The sequence below is a fragment of the Hermetia illucens genome, chromosome 1, assembly GCF_905115235.1.
Source record: "Hermetia illucens chromosome 1, iHerIll2.2.curated.20191125, whole genome shotgun sequence".
Taxonomy (NCBI): domain Eukaryota; kingdom Metazoa; phylum Arthropoda; class Insecta; order Diptera; family Stratiomyidae; genus Hermetia; species Hermetia illucens.
The window spans coordinates 184,445,904-184,468,957 of NC_051849.1; the positions used below are offsets into that span (position 1 = coordinate 184,445,904).

The window sequence follows — 23,054 nt, forward strand, 5'->3', positions numbered from 1 at the left end:
TAATTGTTACTTCGGAAGTTTGTAGTTCAAATCTGACTGGTGGCAGGGTAGTTTTTATTGTGATTGGATATCGAACACAGCCGGCTCAACAGTATCAGTGTAATAATTTCTCCTCCGGCTATCTATCAACATTTTGAAATGAAGTTGTCTAACGCGCTTCAGAACCTAAATCCATTATTATTGTTAGATATTGCTCTTACGCCATACAGGATGACGACGATACCTTTTGGATACATTGATTGCTCGCATCACGACTTTTCATTAAATTAACTACATCGATTTCTTTACTACTACGTACTAAGTGAATGTGTACAATTCAATTCAGAATTTGAAAGATCATGATACATACGCTATTGAGAAGCTATCGACATTGGTGGAAAATTTTCTGGGAATAAATGAAGTTTTGATTTTCTAATAATAGTCCCCGATAAGCTCTCCGTTTCTGTCACTCGATGATAGCGTTCGTTCTCTATTTTCTTGCGAAAAGCATTCAATTTTAATGAAAATTAAATAATTTTTATCAGCATTCATTTATTATTACTTATATAATGAAAATTTTACATAAAAAGTGAGTCTATCATTGTTCATTCAACATATGTAGGCTTTGTAACACATACCGTTCCGTTTTAGAATCTTATTAAAATACATTATTCAGTTTGTTACTTCATTATATTATATAATAATATACATACACACCCATTTACACAACAGAAAGATCAAATTTCTTTTTCGCCTTGGTTTTATCTACCCAGAACATTGCCTGCACCCCATGAATTACCGAAGAATCGATTCCCAGCTGGCCTTTGCTCCTGAGCTGGTCGCTGGTTAGCCGGGGGCACTCCAAATCCATGAACGCCACCAGTAAGATCAGGATAAAACGATTTTCTGAAAATATGTTTATAGTTAGATTGGGAATGAGAGGATATTTAGATTTGTATTTACAAAAATGCAGGAGTATCCAAAAGTGATGGTCCGCCAAGATCAATTGGGTATTTGAACTTCAGGAAAAAGTAAAGATGTCCGATAAGAATGCCAAGAAGCTCTAGGAAACCACTGAAAAGAAAAGTGATTTTATTAGGAATTGTTTTTGCTTTTGGCTACAATACATTCACAAGTTCGCAAATTTCAGTGCGATAGATCTGTAACACCTTACTCTCTGGGCGAACATATTCGTTATTGACTAATTTATTCTTCTATCTGGTCATTCAACTTTGTCACTAAAGGTAGCTTCGAACACGTTTTTCGTGAAGTGACCATGAATTTTTTGTGTTTTGTTTGGTAATAACAATAATTAGTGACGAAATTGAATTTGTTTATGATACATGATTACGTGAACGAAGTTTGGGTGCAGATTTTCATAGACGATTGGCAACAGTCTTACGTAACGATTTTCACCGCAATCATAAAGAAGAACTTGATGATGGTGACGAAAATGATCCATTCAGAGATGAGAATGATGAAAACAATCTTGAATATACGACTGTCGAAGATGCATCTGATAATGAAGCTGATTTGATAATCGAACCGAACTAAGTTTTAGATGACGAAAAAGAGGAAAGGCAACTAATGATTTTTTCTTCGGTCAAGACGGGCCAAATAGAGCAGGAATGAACCAGCTGTAGTTGATCATTCGCGTCATCATAACATTTTGCGTTTTCGAGCTGGGCCGAAGAAGCAAAATTCGATATCGGTTGAGGTGCTCAGAAAATTGTTTTCACAAAACTTTGCATTCAATATTATCAACGAAAGGAAATGTTATGGAAGAAAGGCGATTGTTTGTCTTTGGTGGAATGGAGAAATCCACGAAAAAAAAAGAGTTTGCAAGAGCTAAACACCGAATTAGATGGATGCATTGCTATACTTTTGGCGGCTGGAGCTTTGCACAATGTATTCCAAGCAGCTATGTCCCATGACAGCTTTCGTATTTTAATACAATATATCCGTTTTCATGATGGACGTATACGTGCATGTCACCGACAAAATCTCACCAATTCGTGATAATTGGAACTTTTTGATCTTCCAAAATTACAATCCACATGAAAATGCCACTGTTGATGCACAGTTATTTCTCTATCATTGTAACAAAACCGGCGAAATATAGAATCGAAATTTGGTAGGCATGTGATTCGAAAACAAAGTAGGCAAATTCTACACAGGCCTGCCAGAAGAAAAAACAAGGCGAAAACGTATTGATTCAGCTTGCAAATTGGTACAGTTAAAGCGGCCACACATGTATAATCATAAGCAATTGATGATGCAAACTTCAATCGCAAGGAAGCGATAAGTTCCGCCGTAAAATATGTATCTTTTGCTCTAACCGCTCGGATCCGGTGTGCCAGCAATACTCCAGGGTGGACTGTATTTGCTTCCTGTGCACAAACCAAGATGATGATTATATTAATGAATTCGATTTGGAATACCAATACATATTGGAATAAAGTGTAAATGAATGGAATGCCCAACGAAGGGTTAATCCAGATGACCTGATGAACTGCCAGATTGAGAACATTGGTTTTGTTCAGTCAAGCTTTTCTTTTCTCCTTATTGAAAAACCATTTGGCTAAGGGTTATACCTTGGTAAATGAGCAGAAAGATTCCTTTGAATTCCTCTGTCCCCCAGCCGAGGTAGAATGGAAGATGCTGGAGAAATCGTGTAATACTTTCGGGCACAACAGAAATCCAGGACTTCAAATTCCTCCTGTATTTATAATTTGAGGTAGAACACATGAAGGCAATTTTATTGTTTTTATTCCCACTATCGAAGGGCGAAACTAAATCGAACACTACATTCTTGTTAAAAGTTTGCTATATCCATCTATTTGTTATTATTTTGTTAAGGGAAAGTCGCACCGCGTCCTTGAAGAACTATTGTGCCCCCTATTTGTTATTAGTCGCATTGAAACAATTACCATTTGGACTATATCCGACGATGCTAGAGAGGAATGTCTTTAAAAAAGTGAACGTGGCGACTTGGGAATATAGAAAAAACTTATACACACACTTAATATATATGTTTCTTAGTTTGCTAATTATGTAAACTGAAAGGTACAACCGCGATAATGAATAATAAACAGCGGTCCCTTGGGAACAATGCTGATAATTCATACAAAAGCAATAAAATGGCGCCCTCGTTTATTTGTAATAACTTTTCTTTTCACTCTACTAAAACGTCCTCTAACTTGTAAATTCCAATAAATAACCCCGCTTATTGGTATTGAGTTTTCCATCATAGCTTCTCTGTCACAATGCTTGAATGCTTCTATGAATTCTTTTTGTTTATTTTCATTCGTCAAACTTATTTGACCCCTTTACATGCCTTTAGTTTCCAGATTTCAGTCAGTTGTTATCCAGCTATTTTGCATTGTGAGGACTGGCAAGATCATTGTCTTGTACAGTAAGAGCTTTGACCCTATGGTGAGACATTTCGAGCGGAACAGTTTTTGTAAGCTGAAGTAGGCTCTGTTGGGTGACAACAACCGTGCGCGGATTTCATCATCGTAGCTGTTATCGGTTGTGATTTTCGACCCTAGATAGGAGAAATTGTCAACGGTCTCAAAGTTGTATTCTCCTATCTTTATTCTTTCCGTTTGACCAGTGCGGTTTGATGTTGTTGGTTGGTTGGTTTTCGTGCTGACGTTGCCACCATATATTTTGTCTTACCTTCATTGATGTGCAGCCCAAGATCTCGCGCCAATCGTCGCCTGCTCGATCTGAATGAAGGCAGTTTGTACGTCTCGGATGGTTCTTCCCATGGTGTCGATATCGTCAGCATAGGGCAGTAGTTGGGTGGACTTAAAGAGGATCGTACCTCTTGCATTTAGCTCAGTATTACGGATCAAATTCTCGAGGGCCAGATATTTGGTTCATTAAAAAACAAACAAATTCTACAAGACCTCGCTGAAGGTGAAGAGCAAGTCGACGTAGTTAGGCGTTTTAAGATTCCTCCATTTACGTTAACATCGATACCCGCCGAAAAGAAATGTAGTCTGGCAGAATATTCAAATTACTGTCCCATCCGATCGTTCTCCCATGCCATAAATATTTTTGAACGCATTCTTTGCAACCGTATTTGCAACATCGTTCAAATAACCGTGAATCAAGTCGGGTTTGTCAAAAACTGCGGAACTACTGACGTAATACACGCAGCGCAGTTACTCATGGAAAAACACCGCGCACATTGCCCTCTTTATATTGCATTTCTGGATCAGAGAAGGCGTTTGCTCTTCCATGATCCGAACAGTAAAGTTCGAAGTGTGTATATCCAAAGCACTTCAGGTTTCTCTCGGTGTTCATCATCGTCGTCTTGAAATCGAACGTCAAGTGCTCTATACACGGCTCTATGAGATGATATTTTGCTAGCGTTCCCCAACAAGACTGATCTGGAGCAACTTGTTGAAGAAGAGAAAGATCGCCTCATGCAGCACGATGTGAGACAGAATTTTTGACGATCGATCCCAATAAAATAGTCACTATCGTTATGAAATCGTTTCAGATATCAGCGCAACTTGGATGAAGTGGCTTTCCACATTTGGTGTTCTTTATGATCGACGCATCAATGAAAGTCTCAAATCCAAAATTTGTCTACCAAAGGCAATGAATGGTATCTCGCCGTAATCGAGACCCAAGAAATTGCCTTGGCGTAGCATGCTATCATCACATCCGAAATGGAGACATCCGCCGTCGATACGGGATTACACTGGTCGTGGTGAAATTGCTACATACATTTTCGGTATGTAATTCGCGGTGTCGTGAACTCATTAGCAAGATAGGTTTGAACATCGAAGGAGATGGGAGGTGACCAAAATTCCGGCCCGTGCTTTGATGCGGTAAATGATGAGCGATCCAGACCAGACCTATGACCGAATAAAATGGCGTACCCAATCAAGACAAGCCGACCCCGCTTTTGAATGGGACAAAGATTGTAGAAGAAAGTTTATATTATTTCGTTTGTCTTTTGCCTTCTATTCGCAGTTGCTGCGTCATCCAATTCCGTGAATACTCGGCAGTTCACTATATTCCCAACATGTTTAGTTTTAGCAATGATCCAAAACTTGTTTCCGTTGAGAGGCTAAGCGAGGTTGTTTGAAAAATTGCTTGCAGTTTTAAGAATCGAGATAACAGAGTTTATAAGTAGAATTATCGAGACATCGTAACTTCTGAGAACCATATCTGCAGGTGACATGCCGTAAATATCGAGGAGTAAACACAAGCGTTAAATTTATTCTTGCTAAATTTCGCAATTCACATCAATATAAAGAAATCTTTTAGGTGACGAAGAACACATGAACACTTGGTTTCAAATAACTAAATTTAAATTAAACTTTTTATCTGATTAGAGTTAGATTAGAATCACTTGGTAAAAGACGGAAATATAAATGTTTTCCATCCGCCAAGTATTCTAACGTCAGCCAAGGCTTTGGTTCTCAAAATTAACTAGGTCAGATTACACACGAGTTTAAAAAGTGACATCAGAACTTTCCACGTCATTGTGACCATTATGCGCAGAAAGAAAAATGCTAAAAACAATCGTTTCTCCTGTTAAAGATGATTATGACTTACCCTCCCAAAAGGATGACGTTAATTCCAGCCAAAACCCAAGGAAGGTACATAGCCTTGAATCTCGTACCGAACCAAAAGTTCACTGTCACCTCCTTATTTAGCTGGCACCAGACATACAGCACGGAAAGTACCATTGGATCCATAAGAACCTTAAAAGAAGACAAATCTTTCTATTATTCATTCGAGTGTACTGCAATCTTCAGTCCTACCGGAATGCCAAAAGTTAGCCCGCTGATAACGCAACATATCCAGTTGAACATCAACAGGAACAAGTAGTCAGCGGGGCTTGTTTTGTAGTGATTTGTTTCCAATCTGAGTGAATAGTTGTACAGAAAGTAACAATTGAGCATGAAGTGGAATCCCGTGCTGGGCGATAGCGGGTAGAAAAACAAAGCTGTAACTGGCCGCCAAAGCTGTCAATGAGAATCGTTTAACTAAAATAACAGAAATCTTAGTATGTTACGCACTTACCTGTAAACCGTGTACAAAAGGTTCATAATAAAGCGGCAGATATCGGGGCGGGATCATTCCAAATCGGCCAATGATACTGACTCCCAGCGTCGCCGTAAGCCAGAATCGTGTAAATTGAGGAACATTTTTAAACCAATGAGATATATCTGTCATGTTTTATTAATTTTAAGCGATTTTTTTTCTAATAGTTCAATGTAGGGCAATTGCTCGACCGGAATTTCTAAGACTCGAAGAGATAGCAGGGCCAATTCGTATGTTTTTTACTGGAGTTTTCTGCGATATTGACATATGAGTGCGATTAGAGATGACTTTTCATTCTGACAAGCGACCAGAATACGTGTCCTTCTAGTACGTCGTTTTCGACACACAGAGACATCTAGTCTTCAATTTTTACGTTGAGAAAAACTTGACGTCATATTCGTCGTTATTGGTGGTTATTTTGAGTAACGTTAGTGATGCAGAATAGCTGATTTTTTAGTTTTGAACAATGTTGTACCAATGAGGATATCCGCGATCGTTATGGGGTTGCATCGATCGTGGAAAAATTGCGAGAGAGGCGTCTTCGATGGCATGGTTAAGCAATTCGTGCTAACAAGAATTCACTTGCCAAGATTGGTCTGAACATCGAAGTAATTTAAACGACCAAAAGGCAGGCCGAAACAACGGTGGCTTGATATGCTGGATGGGGATTTAAAAGCCTCGAAATTGCATCCAGATGAGGCATTTCATAGAGCCAAATGGCGAAACCGATCACGACGAGCCAACCCCGCTTGTGATCTGGAGAAAGGCTGAAGAAAAAAGAAGAATGTTCCACCAAAGTCCATTAATAAATGAAACATTCAAAGGGAGAAGAAAATCATATGTAAGATGAAAAAGAAGATGTCCAGAAGGGGTTCTTTGTTGTAAAATTTATTGCAGTTCTATACTATTTGATAATATAACTTCAACTTCTGCCATTTCTGCCCCCTAATGACTGTTACATCATATATTTTCTATATTATTATCACCGGAATTGTAAAAATTACATTTTCATTTTAATTCTAATTTTAGAAAATCTGTCATCAATTTCTTCATACCATTTCAGGATGATTGTAAAAATACTTTACTTTCTTTCTTTTTTTTTGTAAATAAGTAAAGTAACTAAGTTGTGATTTAGAAGTTATGTGATGTATTGGTTTTAATATTTTCATTTGATCGGAGCGATTGTGAAAAGCAGCCTTTCCATTAACTGTGAAAAATGCTGGTGGGTGCAGTATCTCAATCTGATACTCCTTATTCCAACCCCCGTTGCATCATGTAGGCATATCGCTTGTGTAACAATAAGGGGGAGGAGTAATGCTAATTCGTGCAAAAAAGGCACAATTTTGTGAACTTATTTTGACGACACAGGTAAAACCTATGGTTTGTTAAAGTACATTCGAAGAATATTGTGTAAAATTTTCCTCAGGAAATATTTGAAAAAAAAACGAACTGTGCCTCATCATCAGGATGGATCATCAAATAAAAAAAATAAAGTTCTTTCATTAAATGATCGCGTTCCTGGTGTAACGCTGGAAGGGTTTTTCGAAATTTAAATTTTTGCACTTTTTTGGGAACACTTCGGAGTGAGAAACGCGGAGAAAAATCGCCTAATTTAATATTGTAAAATAAAAAATATTAACAAATTTGAAAGAAACTCTCCATCGTTACCTCGTAAATGGTGTTCAAAATTTCAAAAGAATCGGTGCAGTAATTTTGGTGTTATTCGGGGCATCGACTTTGATAACGTGAGCCTATTTCAGCTTACAAAAACTGTTCCGCTCGAAGCGTCTCACCATAGGGTCAAAGCTCTTACTGTAGAAGACTACGATCTTGCCAGTCCTCATGTATTCCTCGGAAACTTGGGTTCTTAGCAAGAAAAATTGCCGCGTTCCAGAGAAGAATCCTCCGAAGAATTTTTGGCCCCCTACATGAGGATGGACGATTCCGTAGCCTACACAATGACGAAATCTATGAGCAGTACCATGACCGTCCGGTTGTGGATAAAATCCGGCTCAATAGGTTACGGTGGGCGGGTCACTTAGTCCGTATGGAGGAGGATGATCTCACCCGGAAAATCTATAAGGGCAATATCTATGGTAGAAAAAGAAGATGAGGCAGACCCTGCCTAAGATGGAGCGATGGCGTAGGCCAGGACGCCAGACAGCTTTTAGGAATATCGAATTGGTGGACCTCGGCGCAAAACCGGGATGTCTGAAGTTCCTTAAGGCAGGCCTAGACCGGATACCGGTTGTTGCGCCGTTGATGATGATGATGATGATGATGAGTTGTGGGAAAAACGCTTTGCAGTTTTGAACACTAAAAATGGAAGTGGAATGAAGCATTCATAAGTGAGATTTGTCGGCTTAGCTCAGACTGAATCATCGATTCGATCGATACATCCCAAAAAAACAGGCTGTTCACAGGTTTGCGTTACGACTATTTGTTGATGGTTGGCAAGCAGGTAGACGGAAAATATCGCCAAAAAGCGCCAGCAGCGCTACCCTGTCCAGACGCCTGTTTTTGAGACTTTTTTATAAGGCTTGGCAAACATGCAGACGGCGCTTAAGATTACTCAAGGAATTTCAACAGAAAGGAATATTGGCATGGATGGGGTTACCTACCCAGCATGCTGAGTGGATTACTCCTAAGCATACATTTTTCAGGTGCGAGTATGCATTGTGTAGGACCCCGCTGACACAAGACTCATAAGGTCCATTATTAGGATCAGTGCGGACGTCGAGACATTCTGTCCGAGAAACAAAAGACTGTCCAGTTTAATCAAGGGGCTGCAAAGAACAACTCATTATCAACTCGGTAGCTGTAGAACAGATAACGAAAGGCTAAGGAAATCTGTTTAGTTCCGCCAAGACTTTTGACAACGTCCCGCATACCTTCTTAATTGATGTCCTACGTTTGTATTGCATTAATTCCATTCTGACAAAACTTTTGACGACAGTCATGGAATGCTGGCAGACCACCTTATTTGAGGGTACCAACGGGCTCAGAGTCCATCCGAACACTGAAAGGCGTCTTCCAGGTGGATTCATTAACATCCCTTTCATTTTGTTTCTCGATCTTATCTCACTAGGAAACGGATGTATCCGAAATTTACTCTCCACTTCCTAGGAGAGCAAACATGGATCTATAGCAGAGAATGTTGTGCTTGTTTGCTTCCACCGAGCTTCCCATAGAGGAATTTTGAACCGTAATTCGCTCAGTGATTCCATTAAGATACCTTACCACTAATCTTTAAGGATACTTTGCTTTTGGTTTCCGTTGGGATGTGGCAAGCCATAAACAGTGGTGGAATGTCTATAGTAATAGCAAATGATGCCACGTGTTCGCAGTAACTCGCAGCCATGCGGTTGCAATCACATGGGCACACACCAATACCCTGGACTACATACACGGCGCTAATACCAGCCCTTATGCGCGGAAATTTACTCGCGTAACCCCCGTCACGGACGAATATGTCGAGGATTTTTCGTCTCCATAAAATTTTAAAGAATGTACTGGGAGTTGATTCTGCTGTGTATAGTCTTCTTGGTTTTGTATGGCACTTAGCCTCCTTGCATAGTATGTGCTAACAGCGAGCTGACGTACTTGATGTTCTTAGTTGACATCAAGTTGTATGCTGATACTGATTACCATCTTAGTAGTCTGTTGTCCATGACCTCCACATCGAAGCTTTGCTCGACCGAGACCAGATGAAGTGTAATCTGTATGAATTCTCAAGGAACCTATGTTCGAGTTAATGACTTTCTGGTGGAGTGGTACTTGACATCCGTTTCACACGCTCGAGGATCTTAATTTGAAAAAAAAACTCTCCAGCGTTACCAGGGAACTCCTTAGTGGAAAGTTTGGTGGAAAATGCACTATTATTATAGGTGAAAGTAGTCTCTTTCGTCTGGAATTATCTCCCCCTAAGACATACAGTGTCAATATTACATTGAAGTGTATGGTGCAAGATATCCAGTTCGTACACATTGCGAGTTACATATGTCCAAATGAACCCGCATTGTATTTAATTTTCAAAGAGACTAAGGTTTGCTTTTACACCCAATTCTATGTAAGTAGAGTCTAATATATAAAAATGAAAGCAGTTGGTATACAGATATATCTGTTTGTGATCGATAGACTTCGAAACCGTTCAACCGATCGCCATGAAAATTCGTACATATGTGTTATTTTTAATATGTTGCTCTAATTCGACACTAGATGGCGCTCCAACGGATCAATTTCTACACCATTCACCCGATTGTTATGAAATTGGGGTAAATGTTGAATTTTCAATCCCATCGTCGTAAGATTGAATGCAGGGGAGAGGGGCGGTCTTCTCTGCGATCCTGATGAAACTCATAACGGTCATCCCCTCAAATTATGACCCTACAAGTTGGGTTTTACTTATACCTCGTTAAAGAGGTTAAGCGGGGGGAGAGGAGCAAAGTCCTCCTCTCTAACTCCTTTAAAAAATTGTGACGGCCATTACCAAATCGGGGCTATTTTTATGTCAAATCGGTAGGGCTTAACTTTGAACCCCATTCCCAGGTGAAAAGCAGCGTTAAAAAATCGTTGCGCTCCCCTTAAAAAGGACTTCGATAGCCTGTGAGTTTGAGCTAAAACCTGAAACATTTCAACAACATGGTATACAAATAGCAAATCTTCGATCAAAGGCGTCTACTTTTAGAGTTGCTGAACTGCTGAAGGCCATGACACACACCGTGAAGCTGAATACTCATGATAGACTCGATCAACATTGAAAATCAATCCTAATAAAGCAACATCCAATTACAATGAAGACTAGGATTACAAAATGCATCGAAATGTCCTCATTAATCTAAAGGCTATATTGTGCTTGGATTGTGGAGCATTGAAGTTACAGCAAGAAATACCTGGTGTTGTTCCATTGCCATTTCTATCTCATATTGCTGGTACTAGGAATAGCTCAGGAATCCAAATACTCTCTACGGCATATTCGGAAATACAATTCATACCTTCAAATGGCATGGTTTTTTTTGTAAAGTATGGTAATTTCACACACGTTCAAAGTGAAAAGACAAGTCCATCATCAGGTTGGTTCCCTTCTTCCAGTACCTGAAGAAAATCCGCAGTTTTTGCAAACATAAACAGGCAGAGCAAGGTCTGCCGGGATTAGCTAGTAATATAAATATTTTAATTCAGACACCCGGACTTTAGCATGAGAAGAAATATTACTCACCATTGGGAGAGAAACGTAAGGGTTTATTATCAGGACTCGCTTACAAATTACATGGAGAGCAATATTATTCGGGCTTACCAAAGAGCAATCGCAGGAAGAGTATATCCAATTATTCACTGATTCGTTCGTTTGAACAGTGTTTACTCCGAAAGGGTCATTTTAAGAAATGTGCAGGAAACCGCGATTATAATTCCTACAACCACTTAACATTTCGAATTCAATAATTCTCGTGAAATATTTAATGAAGTATGAGTTTTTAGATATCACACATCCTACCTTCGTTGTTAAATAAAATAATCATATTCAATTAGTAACCGATTAAACCGACTTCACTTCCCACATTTCTAAATAAATTAAGCGGTAATATCAAAAATATTTTACTAGACATCAAGCATTTAGCAGAATCGCTTTCCTAATCGTTACAACACACACACATATTTTTCATTTGATTAAATCGACCTGTATTAAATAAAGCGCGCCTTCTACCGCGGCATTTATGATATTCTCGATTACGCCCTACTTTTTATCTTGCGTAGTCAAACTGCAAAAATTGCTACAGTAAAAAATCCAACAGGTACTCATATAACCTTTCATGTGTAAACGAATTTTCATTTGAATGCATTTGGAATGGCTGGCGAAATTGAATTTAAAGCCCCCGAGAGAAGTGCACTTAGCGATTTGTTAAGATTATTTTATTCCATTGAACACGGGAGAAAATATGTAATTACCTACATAGGATCCTTGCAGATACTTTCAACATGTCCAGATGAATGGGAAACGGTGAAATGTACGATCAGAATTTATAAGGATTATTGAAGATTTCCCGGGAATGATCAGTTCGATGAGTTCTTCAGAGAGGAGTCATGAGAAATGATCCGAACTTCAGATTAACCAAATTATCCTACTTTACATATATTTCTCATAGTAACTATTGATTTTGGATATCTGCACCGTGAAGAATGGTTTCTTGAACATTTTCAATGACATTGGACATTTTGGCGTAATTTAAAATTTCCTTTAGTCTTTTCCTCGAGGGACTTGTTTGTAAATTGTTATACAAGTTAAATTTGATTGAAGCAGTGTTTGATTGATTGAAATGGCTGGCAGGCACTGAATTGTTTCAGGAAGAATACGATATTTGAAATCCAAGCATCAACCAAACCAATAACTATTAGGGATTCTGTATGCAAAATAGACTCTGACCAATAAATGGTGGGACGGGGGATGGATGGATTTGGATATGGTTGGATTCCCCTTTTTGGTTACTACATATTAGGCATCAAGTTACTACACAGTTTGAAGACACTCTCCTCTCTCCCTTTTCTCTTCTGAACCTTGAATGTGTGAATTATGATTCCGTGAAAATTAAAGTATTCCATTTGAAAGCTATTTTGGTGACGAACAGTGACGGAAAGCTGACGGTCATTGAGTTTTCTGGAATCGAAAAGAGAATGACTACGTTGAGTGTTGGTGAACTGATGGTATAAGTTTATCAAATACATTATGTTATTGAAATTGTACCAATACTAAATTTGGAATAGGAAACGAATCTTGAATAGAGCTTCAACTTCAGGGGGTTATTGTTGCCAATTGAAGACCGATTATACTAGGTAAGACCCTCTCCGTATCGTGACTTTAGTGATGTTTATATAAATAGCTTCGAGTTTTCTGTGCCCTTTTCTACAGGGAAAGTCTAGGGCTTTCTTGATTACTATTACACTGATGACATTTGCCTGTTCTCTCACCGAGTCACGAACCTTGGGCAAATGGGAGTATAAGGGGTTTCCTTGATTTTGTCATTTATTCCTCCCCATTTTTCAATGAGACTATGCTTCAATTTCATTATCATCACACTTTATACTGTGTAAGGAATAAGCTCACAACAGCGAGCCAAACACAAGATGATCACAGACACCCATGACGGCGGGAATTGGAATCCAGAGCAGCGAGATTAAGAGGCTAATGCTCTACTTCCTCAACCATCGCGCCGTCGGATTTCGAGATTGAAGCAAGCAAAATCGGACTGAAGGTAAACATGGAATAGTACAGTCAATTCATGCTATGCTAATAACTCAAATATCGCAGACAAGTATTGACGAAAGTTTGAAGCTTTTGGATAACAGTGGATTTCATTTCCATGTCCTACTCCCATTTAGTAACATAGAAAGAACACTAGCACAGAACCCTCTCAATCTTAGTGTTGAGATAATTAGTTAATTTTAGACAAGGTAGCGAAAGCATAGTAAATGGTCGAACGACATCCTGTTCGGTGTCACCGTCGGCAGAAATCACGCTTCCTAGGTATTCGCTTTCGATGCTGTGGTCATTGACGCAGATAGGGAGAAGTGCGATGACCCGTCAAATTGAGAACCTTGGTTTTCTTGGTGTTTATCATCAGTCCAACTCTACTTGCCTCCCTTTCCAAATCCAGAGCCATTTGGCCAAGGTCCATGACCCGGTGAGAATGGTGAGAGAGCAAACAAATGACATCAGCGTCAGTAGTCGAGGTGTTTGAGGAACGTCATCGATAACAAGAAGAAATAATATCGGTGATAAGATGCAGCCAGGTGAACTCCACTTTGGACTTCAAGATCCTCCAAGAGTTTACTTCAGTGCAGCATGTAACATTTGGCGTGCAGTGATGCAGTGTACAGTTCTGGAATCATTGCGATCTGCGGCATCATCCGCTTCCCTGACCTGCTCAATAGCTAATTCTGTTTTGTCACGGCGTACACAACGTTGAACTCCTCGAAATTTCGCTCGGTATCAGAGTTCGACGCGTCACGTCCGCCATCACTCGCAGCGGTCAGTAGAGCCTTCAACCCCTTCCGTTAATCGATCCGCTTCCACGATTCCGCAGTCAGCCAGATATTATGACGCTCGTTCGGGAGTTGTCGTAGTATCCGAGAAAAGACGTTTTCGATGGTGCTCATGGATATTTTCTGGTGCGTTATTCAGTATGTCCGCCGTCCAATCAGCAAGATAGCTCTCCCACTGGCAAGCGACAGCTGGGTCGTACAAGCGGTCAATGTTGAATTTAAGGGGTCGCAGTTCCCCAACCCTGCGATAAGTGGTGGACCTAACACGCAAGCAAACGTAAGGGACCATAGATACGCTGATGTCAGCATCTCATTTGTTACGCACATCTAGGGGACAACTCCCAAATCTACAGCTGATCGCGAAGTGATAGAACTGATTTTTCGTACGGCGTTCTTCAGTTGAAACCCAACTGACCTTATGGCTAGCTCTGTGCTCAAACAATGTGCCATCAATGACAAGGTGGTGGCAATTGCTGAAATCCAAGTACCTCTCACCATTAGCGTTGCGTAGCCAAGACCGTGTTTCCCTATCACATGTCCGAGCAACGTATTGCCAGATCCCACCTTGGCATTTAGTCGTCACAAGTAACCCGACACCGTCTCCTACCTCTTGGCTTCCCAGAATACAAAAGTACATTGCCGCAAGAGAAAGGAGAGCACTATTGTAAGTTCTACGGTCTTACTTCGCTTAAGCCAAGATGTGCAGATTATATCGTTGGAATTCCCACTCAAGTTAGAGAAAGCGAGCATTCTAAGGACCCTCGCTACCGTTGTCGAGGAAACCAATCATAGTCCGTTTTCGAAAGCCAAAGGTCGTTTCCGAGAGGTTAGTCCCTATCCGAGGCGTTGTTGACGTTCTGGTAGCAATAAAGTTTCAAAATTTGCAGGTTGCTAGCCCACAAATTTCTACCCTTTTTAGTCCCCTCTTACGACAAGCAGGGAAGACTTTGAGTATATTCTTAAGCCCCAACTCACAGGGCTTAACTAATAACTAAAATGACACAGCCTTTTACTAGATTTCACTTTACCGTTCCCGTAGTCGTTGTTGCATTTAAGATCCAATATGGGGCTCAGTTTTAAATTCAATGACAGTAGTGCAACCCAACTAACGAGAACGGAAGCAGGCTCCTAAAATGACAAATTCATCTGCCTTTTTCGCTCACGGCAGGATCCACAAGAGAAGATGGATTTCTCCGGATGGGACGACGTTCAACCAGATTGATCACGTTCTAGCTGAGAAACGAGCTGCGTCTAGCACCCTTGACATCAGCTTATGTCGCTATGCGGCAGCCACCAGTATCTTGTCAAAACTAGATATCGATGCCGAATAGCAGCTATTGGGAGTAGCAGGCTCATCGCATCTATTAGGTTCAACATTGAAAATTTCCAGCGCGAAGAAATGGCATCGAAATATGGTGGAAAATCAGAAGAACATATCCTGCAGATACTGAACTGACCCCAGGATGCCGATAACTTGGATGGGAAATGGAGTCGGCTCAAAGACGCACCCAGAGAGAGAGAGAGAGAGAGAGAAAACCATCAGACACGAACTGCGGCGCGAAAGGAACGAATGGTTTGAGGAAGAGTGCTAGCAGCAATCGATAACAAAAACGCCGCATATATATATATATATATATATATATACAACACGTAGAATAAGACGAGCCGATTACAAGATCTGCAGAAGAAAGAAACGAAAGCGTATAAATGACGAGATGCGCAGATTGAATGATAACAGGCATAATTTAAAGTCCGTTCACAAATTGACGGAAAAGATAACGGCTAGATTGGAACGCAGAACTATAGCAGGATAGGGATGACGAGCAGGTTCCTTCAGATAGTGCATATTTATAACTGACGACCAGCTATTAGCTTAGAAGGCTATAACTCAAAAACTATTTGAGATACAATCTTGAAAATTTTATATCTTATTTCTAAAGGAGTAAACTATCAAAAAATGCAAAAGAAAAAATTGAATTTTGTGAAAATTTCACACTAGTTGCGCCCCTTAAACACAAACATATTTGATCTAATGAAACTATGCCGGAAGAATAGGCGCAAAAGTGTCATATCTTTATAAAATTGGAAAACTCAGCTGCGCGAATTATAAGGGGATATTGCTATTGAGTTCCTGTTATAAAATGCTATTAAAATTAATTGAAAGAAGGCTCGAACCTTTCTCAAAAAATATTGTTGAAAAATACGACGGAAGATCCCAAAGTGGAGACTCAATGGTTGATCATATTCTCAGTAAAGGAGATTGTGGAAAAATGCTGCAAATATAATGATGATACCTATCAAATTTAAACAGGCATATGGCAATATTGATTACTCGGACTGCATAAAATATTGTCTGAATTTAAAGTGCCAGCGAAACTCATTAGACTCCTCAGAATGACAATGAATCAATCAAGCGTTCAAGTAAGAATGCAAAACGAACAAGAGGTTTCGGTACAGAATCCGGATTAAAGCAAGGTGTTGGACTGGATGCAACATGCAAGATGACTATGAAGTACATAAACCTAAATATACCAGTGCAACTAAATGGTACGCTACTGTATCAATCACCCAGAGATAGTGGCATATATGAATGATATAAATTTGCTGGCACGACCGAAAGAGAGCGCAAAGGAAGCCTTGGAGAAGCTTGACGAAGTAGCAAAGAAAGGTGGCCTAAAAAAACGAAGCGAAGACCAAAATCAAGCCACAGACTAGAAGATAGGCGCCAATCAGACCAAACGCGACATTAAACGATTACAACTTCAAACAAGCCGACACAAATGTCACAAGCGATCAAACCAACTGGCGAATCATGTTTCCCAAAAATCAAACAGGAACGATCATTCGAAAAACCTCGAGGCTCCGGGAGCCCATGGACCGACATTGGACTGCAGCGCTATAAAAGAAGAATTCACAGCCAGAAACAAGTTTTTAACATCAATGTAATGACTAAGAGGATTGAGCGATGGCTAGAAGACCATCCTAGTTGATCGGAATCGACCTAGAGAGTAGAGCTACCCCCAAAACTTATAAAAGCGGAATTTGAAATAGAACAAAGGGAATAGCGTGCGGATCTAGCGGAAGAAAATATGCTAATTAACACTGGAAAAATAAAAAAATATCGATTCGACCTTGCTCATGGAGTCGTAAAATTCGCCTGATATTCCTTTTATTGTATTTTAGGCGTGAAGCGGCACCGGTATGTTTCACACGTCGGTTAAAAGAATACGTGAAGTTTTGTATAATGACTGGTGAGGCGACGTTTACATTCGTGTCGATTTATTTTCAGGGAAGAAGTTACAATACCAGGTTTCAAATTTTTCAAAGGCAAAAAATTATTCAAAGACCAAAAACCAAAACCGGGCGATATCAAATGTAAGCCTTTAGTAGAATACTGTTTGAAAAACTGAAAGGTCTTGAAATATATTTCGAGGGCCAAGCTGCCAAATGTTTGGAGACATATTAAAAATGTTTAAATAGCTTTGACATTTTTCACTGATTGACTTGGGGTGTGGTTTTTCTCTAGGAATCCAAAAATACTGTGAAAAAAAGCAACTACTCACGCAAGGTTTTGTATCTCCATCCAAGTGATGAAAACGTAACAATGGTCTTACTGCCGCCAAATACCACCTCCCTGGTACAATGTCTTGGCCAAGGTGTAGTTGCCAACCTTTGGAGGCTATCATAGTATTGGAGGCTATCATAGTATTGGATAAAGGCAGACAATTATTAATTTTGATATTTTCCAAGCCGGGTTAAAACATTGAAGCTTCTAGGGAAGATGTAAGTATTGGCACCATAACGAGAATTGACCGCTGAGCCTTCTTCTTGCATTGACACCAATTGCGATTCGGAACAGATTAATGATGAAATATTGTAACAAGGACCTCCCAGAGCCCTCTCTGGAGGTTCCCGAGCTTGAAATAGAGAAATTGCAACAACATTTCATCAATTATGCAATGTGAGGGCGGGGCTGAATTTCTCCCTTGGTCCGATTTTTCCACCCTACGGTGTACGGTGTGATTGTAACATCATCATCAAGGGTGCAACAACCGGTATCCGGTCTAGGCCTACCTTAAAAAAGAAACTCCAGACACCCCGGTTTTGTGCCGAGGTCCACCAATTCGATATCCTTAAAAGCTGTTTGGCGTCCTGACCTACGCCATCGCTCCATCTCAGGCAGGGTCTGTCTCGTCTTGTTTTTTTACCATAGATTGCCCTGCGGAACTGGAACTGCGATCTTCTGCTACGACAACCCAGTGCTCTAACCACCTGAGCCATCCGGACGACTAATTGTCATTAGTACTATTTTAATTGATGTTACACATATTTTTCCACAGTGATCGCCACAATATGCTTTAATTGGTTATGTTTTGCATGTGCATGTGATTTTAATTTGATTTTTCCTAATCGATCAAAAATAAGAAACAATTTTTCTGGTTATGTGTATATTCTAATAAAATTTATCGTCAATAAATGCATATTGTATTTGTTAAATAATGTCTTCCTATTTTCTTCCACTTTCAGAAACTCAAAATTCTACGGAAAGTCGTGCAGATTCTTTCAGGACACCACTGTCAATTTCACCCCCTGAATGCGACCCTGCAACAGCAATTATATCCCCACCAAGGATCAAATATTTTCCCATGTAATTTCCACATGGCACACGCGCATGCACCACTTCAGGTTTGCTGTTCATTTGTGCGCTTCGTATTCTCGGGGCGGCAACTTGTTCGTGGGGGCGTGTTTCCGCCAGCCAGCCAGGGCCAACATGAGCACACACAAAGTTAACAATGGAGGCGCACTTGAACGATGAATTTCGCCAACAAAATGGCAGCGTTGTGTTTGCTTGCCTTCTTGTGATGAATTGTAAATATTGAGTTTCTCCTCTCGAACGCATTTTATCAGATAAAATGTTTGCATACGAAATGAATGAGTTCGTCGGCTTTTGTTTCAGACATTCCATCATTCCGTAAGCCTTCGCGCCACTTAACGTGCAATTCGTGGAAACTTCTCTTTTGTGACAAATTTGAAATCAAAATCGATATTTCCTCGTAGACTTGTTGAAATATGCTACGGAGTTGCTGCCGTTTTAAACTGCTTTGAGGAGTGCCTGGAAATGTAGATTTTTCACTCATGTCCAGGCAATGTCGGTTGTTGTTTCTTGGAGAAGCTGCGATGAGGCAGAGCAGCTGAAATTATTTGAATTTGAGCCTGGAAGCTACCCATTCTTCGCTACTTTGTTTGAACGTGTACCATGTAGCCTTGATAATGTAGTATTGATAATTAATTTAGGCTAGAACAGCTAATTGGCGATATTGCCGACGAATGAGACGTTTGAAGCACTATTTGTTATGATTCATTAATCCAAAAATGGTTTCAAGGGAGTCTTGACTATTTCAGTATATTCCGGGGACGATATTTATCCTTTCTGACATAGATTTCTTCAAAAGTGGCTAAAAGAATCTGATTTTTTGTCGTTACAATACTTCTACCTTTCATGGAAGCAAATTAAAAATCTTTATTTTTAGCATTTATTGGATTGGGGCAGAAAGTGCTCCCTCATTTTTGGTGCACTAAAATTTTTCTAATAAAACGGAACCGCGAAATGATTTTAAATAATTAGACGGTTTTTACTTTTTCGCTGTTATTACTTATTTTATTCGCATATACCGCTATTTCAGGAAGAAATGCCGAGATGCCAGTGCTGGAGGCAGACCGTCGACCTTTTTGTAATCTCTCTCATTCTGATACTAGCGAAAAAACAACACCGCCTAATTATTGCAGATAATTTAATCGCTAGTAACACCAGAATACTACACTAAGACGATTTTGAAGTTATAGCCTTCGAAGATGCCAGTGCTGGAGGCAGACCGTCGACCTTTTTGTAATCTCTCTCATTCTGATTCGTTTTATCTGATTAATTGTTATATATACTGCACAGTTATACTATACTATCTATATGCATACATTTACTGCATAGGTGTACACCTTTTTCTATGAGGAGATGAAGCATTTTTATGGTCAGCGAATTGCGGGAAGTATCTTGCTTTCAAACAGAGGTGCTTTTTCCACTGTCAGTATGATCTATGGAAAAAAGACTAGAAAACTAACCTTTCATAATAATCCATAACTCACCGTCTCGTTTTTAATAGCGTAGGTGAATGCATTTACGCACAGAATGTTGGACTCCCGCAACAATACGCTGTCAGACTATCAAGTAAACATCTCCCTGCCATCTGAGAACTAGCCTGGAACCGTTTGACAAATTACTTTGGTCTATCCCGCTCTCCCGATTAAGGAAGTCTTCAGGTCAGGGAATTTCTTTCACGAGCGGGGAGTTCAGGGAACCCCTTGCGATCCGGTCCTTTGCACAAAACAACTCCATCTATTGACAATGTTGTTTGGAGAGAGCTCTCTGTGTCTGCTGACGAAAGCCGTCCCACCTTTCACAAGAGAAAAAACTGTGTTCGGCGTCGTCCACCACTCCATCGCAAAACACACAATCAGGAGATCGTACCTTTCCAATCTCGTGTAGGTAAGACTGAAAACCTCCATGGCCACTCAAAAGTTGGGTAAGAAGTAATCTAACCCACAATGCGTTCGGTTCAGCCACGGATCTGCTTCTAGCTCATTTTGCCAAAAGAGTTGCCACTCGCTAAGATGCATTGTCGTTAATCACGGGCCTCTCTTAAATCTTCGCCCTTGCCGCTGTAGATAGCTTTACGATCCTTAGCAAGAAGGGCAACGGAGATCACTCCCGGGAACACCATCACTGTTCTCAGACAGCGCGATATGCTTCCCGTATCTGAATTCGAGCAAGACGTTTATGATGTACCTCCTTGTTGAGGGCGTCAGCCTATACCTCCGCGCCGTAGACCAGAACGGACTGCGTTACTCCCATAAGAAGACGTCTCCTGGTAGATATAGGGCCCACAACATTCGCCATTAGCTCAGCCAAGGCCAAGACTCCAGCTGCAGTCCTATTCGTTGTTGCTTTCATTTGCTCGAAGAAGCTCATCTTCGAGTTGAGCATTAAACCAAGGTATTTAACAGCTGATTTTGTTTCTATAGTCAACTCACTGATCGATATGGCACGTATGGTCGGAATTCTTTCTGATCAAGATGACTACTTCAGTTTTTCCCAACGCAAAGCTGAAACTGTGAGTAGTCATTCATTTGCTTACTTGTCGCATCAATGATCCGCAGGAGTATGTGTCATGAGTATGTACCAATTTTAACTCAAAAATTGCGGGATAACAAAAGGTCGCCGGCACCCCAGGAGGATGAAACCCCAACTACGGACTTATCTTTTTCTCATCTGACTCACTCGTGGAAAGGGAGATGTGCAAATGAAAGCACCAGATGTAGAGTGGTGGATTGTACTGACAGTGGAAAAAGCATCTCTGTCTGAAAGCAGTAGAGGTCCCTGAATCTAATTTTTTGAAAACACTAGTCAATATAGTCCTTCTAAGAATAATTATAGATTTTTCGGTATCGAAACCTTAAACAGTATTTTTCAAATTGGTGTGTAAGATACTGGTAACTAACAAATCCTCTGCTGGTCTTGCTACACTATTCCACACATCTTTTGTATAGTAGTCTTTACTATTTGAACCTACAAATTACGGAATATTACTTTTATTACATTATGTTTATGCTCAATTTTCACTTCTTCAGGTTTTTGATAAATCTTTATAGGTTTGTCAAACTTTTGATTGTTTTAGACAAACATTGGTTGAAATGAAAGATTGTACCTAATTAAGATCGTATTATTTAAAATATATATTTGAAATGTATCAATCAATCCAAATCAATCCAAAATGCCCCCTCCTCTTAAACCAGATTAAAAAAAATGTGTGAAAAACTAGCTACCTTATATTTGAACCTTTAGTACTATATATTTATTCATCCTCATCATCATCAACGGTGCAACAACCGGTATCCGGTCTAGGCCTGCCTTAATAAGGAACTCCAGACATCCCGGTTTTGCGCCGAGGTCCATCAATTCGATATCCCTAAAAGCTAAAAGCCCTACGCCATCGTTCCATCTCAGGCAGGGTCTTTCTACTTTCCCATACCATGAAGATTTTTGAACGCATTCTTGACAACCGTATTCGCGAAATCGTTGAAATAATCAATGAATATCAATAAATGAATCAAGCCGGATTTGTCAAAAACTGAGGAACTACTGACGCAATACACGCTGCGCGGTTGCTCATGGAGAAACATCGTGAGAAGCATCGCCTTTTTTACATTGCATTTCTGGATCTAGAGAAAGCGTTTGACCGTGTGCCACCCGAACTCATCTGGCATGCTTTACGACAATACCTAGTGCCAGAAGAACTCGTGCGCTGGGTTCAATTGCTCTACCACGATCCGAAAAGTAAAGTTCGAAGTATGTCGTGTGTATCAAAACCGCTTCGTGTCTCTGTTGGTGTTCATCAAGGAAGCGCCTTCTCAACACTCCTCTTTGTTCTTGTTATGGACACCGTCACAAGGGATATCCAACGTCCAGCGCCCTACCCACTGCTTTATGCAGATGATATTTTCCTAGCATCTGATAGCAAAAATGATCTCGAGCAACTTGTTCAAAAATGGAATGATCGCCTCATGCAACACGGTCTCAGATTAAATCTAAACAAAACTGAATTTTTGACAACCGATCCCCATGAAACAGGTACAATCACTGTCAGCGGCAGTGATCTGCCCAGAAGTGAGCGATTTAAATACCTCGGTTTAACGCTATCAGCCAATGGAGAACTGCGTTATGAAATTGCTTCACGCATTAACGCAAGCGTTTCACAACTGGTGTTCTTTGTGATCGACATATCAACGAACGTCTCAAATCTAAAATTTACCGCAATGTCGTCCGTCCTGTCGTTCTCTATGGTTCTGAATGTTGGCCAACTATAAAAGACAACGAACGGCGTCTTGCGGTAATGGAAACGAAGATGTTACGTTGG

General features: G+C 40.1%; 1 protein-coding gene across 1 annotated transcript; it reads right to left on the minus strand.

Annotated features, from left to right (window-relative positions):
* Positions 1-650: 650 nt before the first annotated feature.
* On the minus strand, positions 651-6,183 carry LOC119646810 (derlin-1). Its single transcript, XM_038047411.1, has 5 exons — positions 6,031-6,183; positions 5,769-5,972; positions 5,560-5,708; positions 943-1,053; positions 651-885 (listed from the first exon to the last, which is right to left on the minus strand). Exons 1-5 carry the CDS (start codon positions 6,181-6,183, stop codon positions 741-743), a joined length of 762 nt encoding a protein of 253 aa, XP_037903339.1. The 3' UTR covers positions 651-740.
* Between the last annotated feature and the right edge of the window lie 16,871 nt (positions 6,184-23,054).

What these genes read in the sequence shown, in the direction of transcription:
- LOC119646810 (XM_038047411.1), bottom strand. Translation starts at nt 6,183, where the DNA reads ATGACAGATATATCTCATTGGTTTAAAAATGTTCCTCAATTTACACGA. An exon ending in AACGTCATCCTTTTGGGAGG is followed by an intron (nt 1,054 to 5,559) that starts GTAAGTCATAAT and finishes TTTTCTTTTCAG; the next exon opens with TGGTTTCCTAGAGCTTCTTG. An exon ending in TTGGATACTCCTGCATTTTT is followed by an intron (nt 886 to 942) that starts GTAAATACAAAT and finishes ACATATTTTCAG; the next exon opens with AAAATCGTTTTATCCTGATC.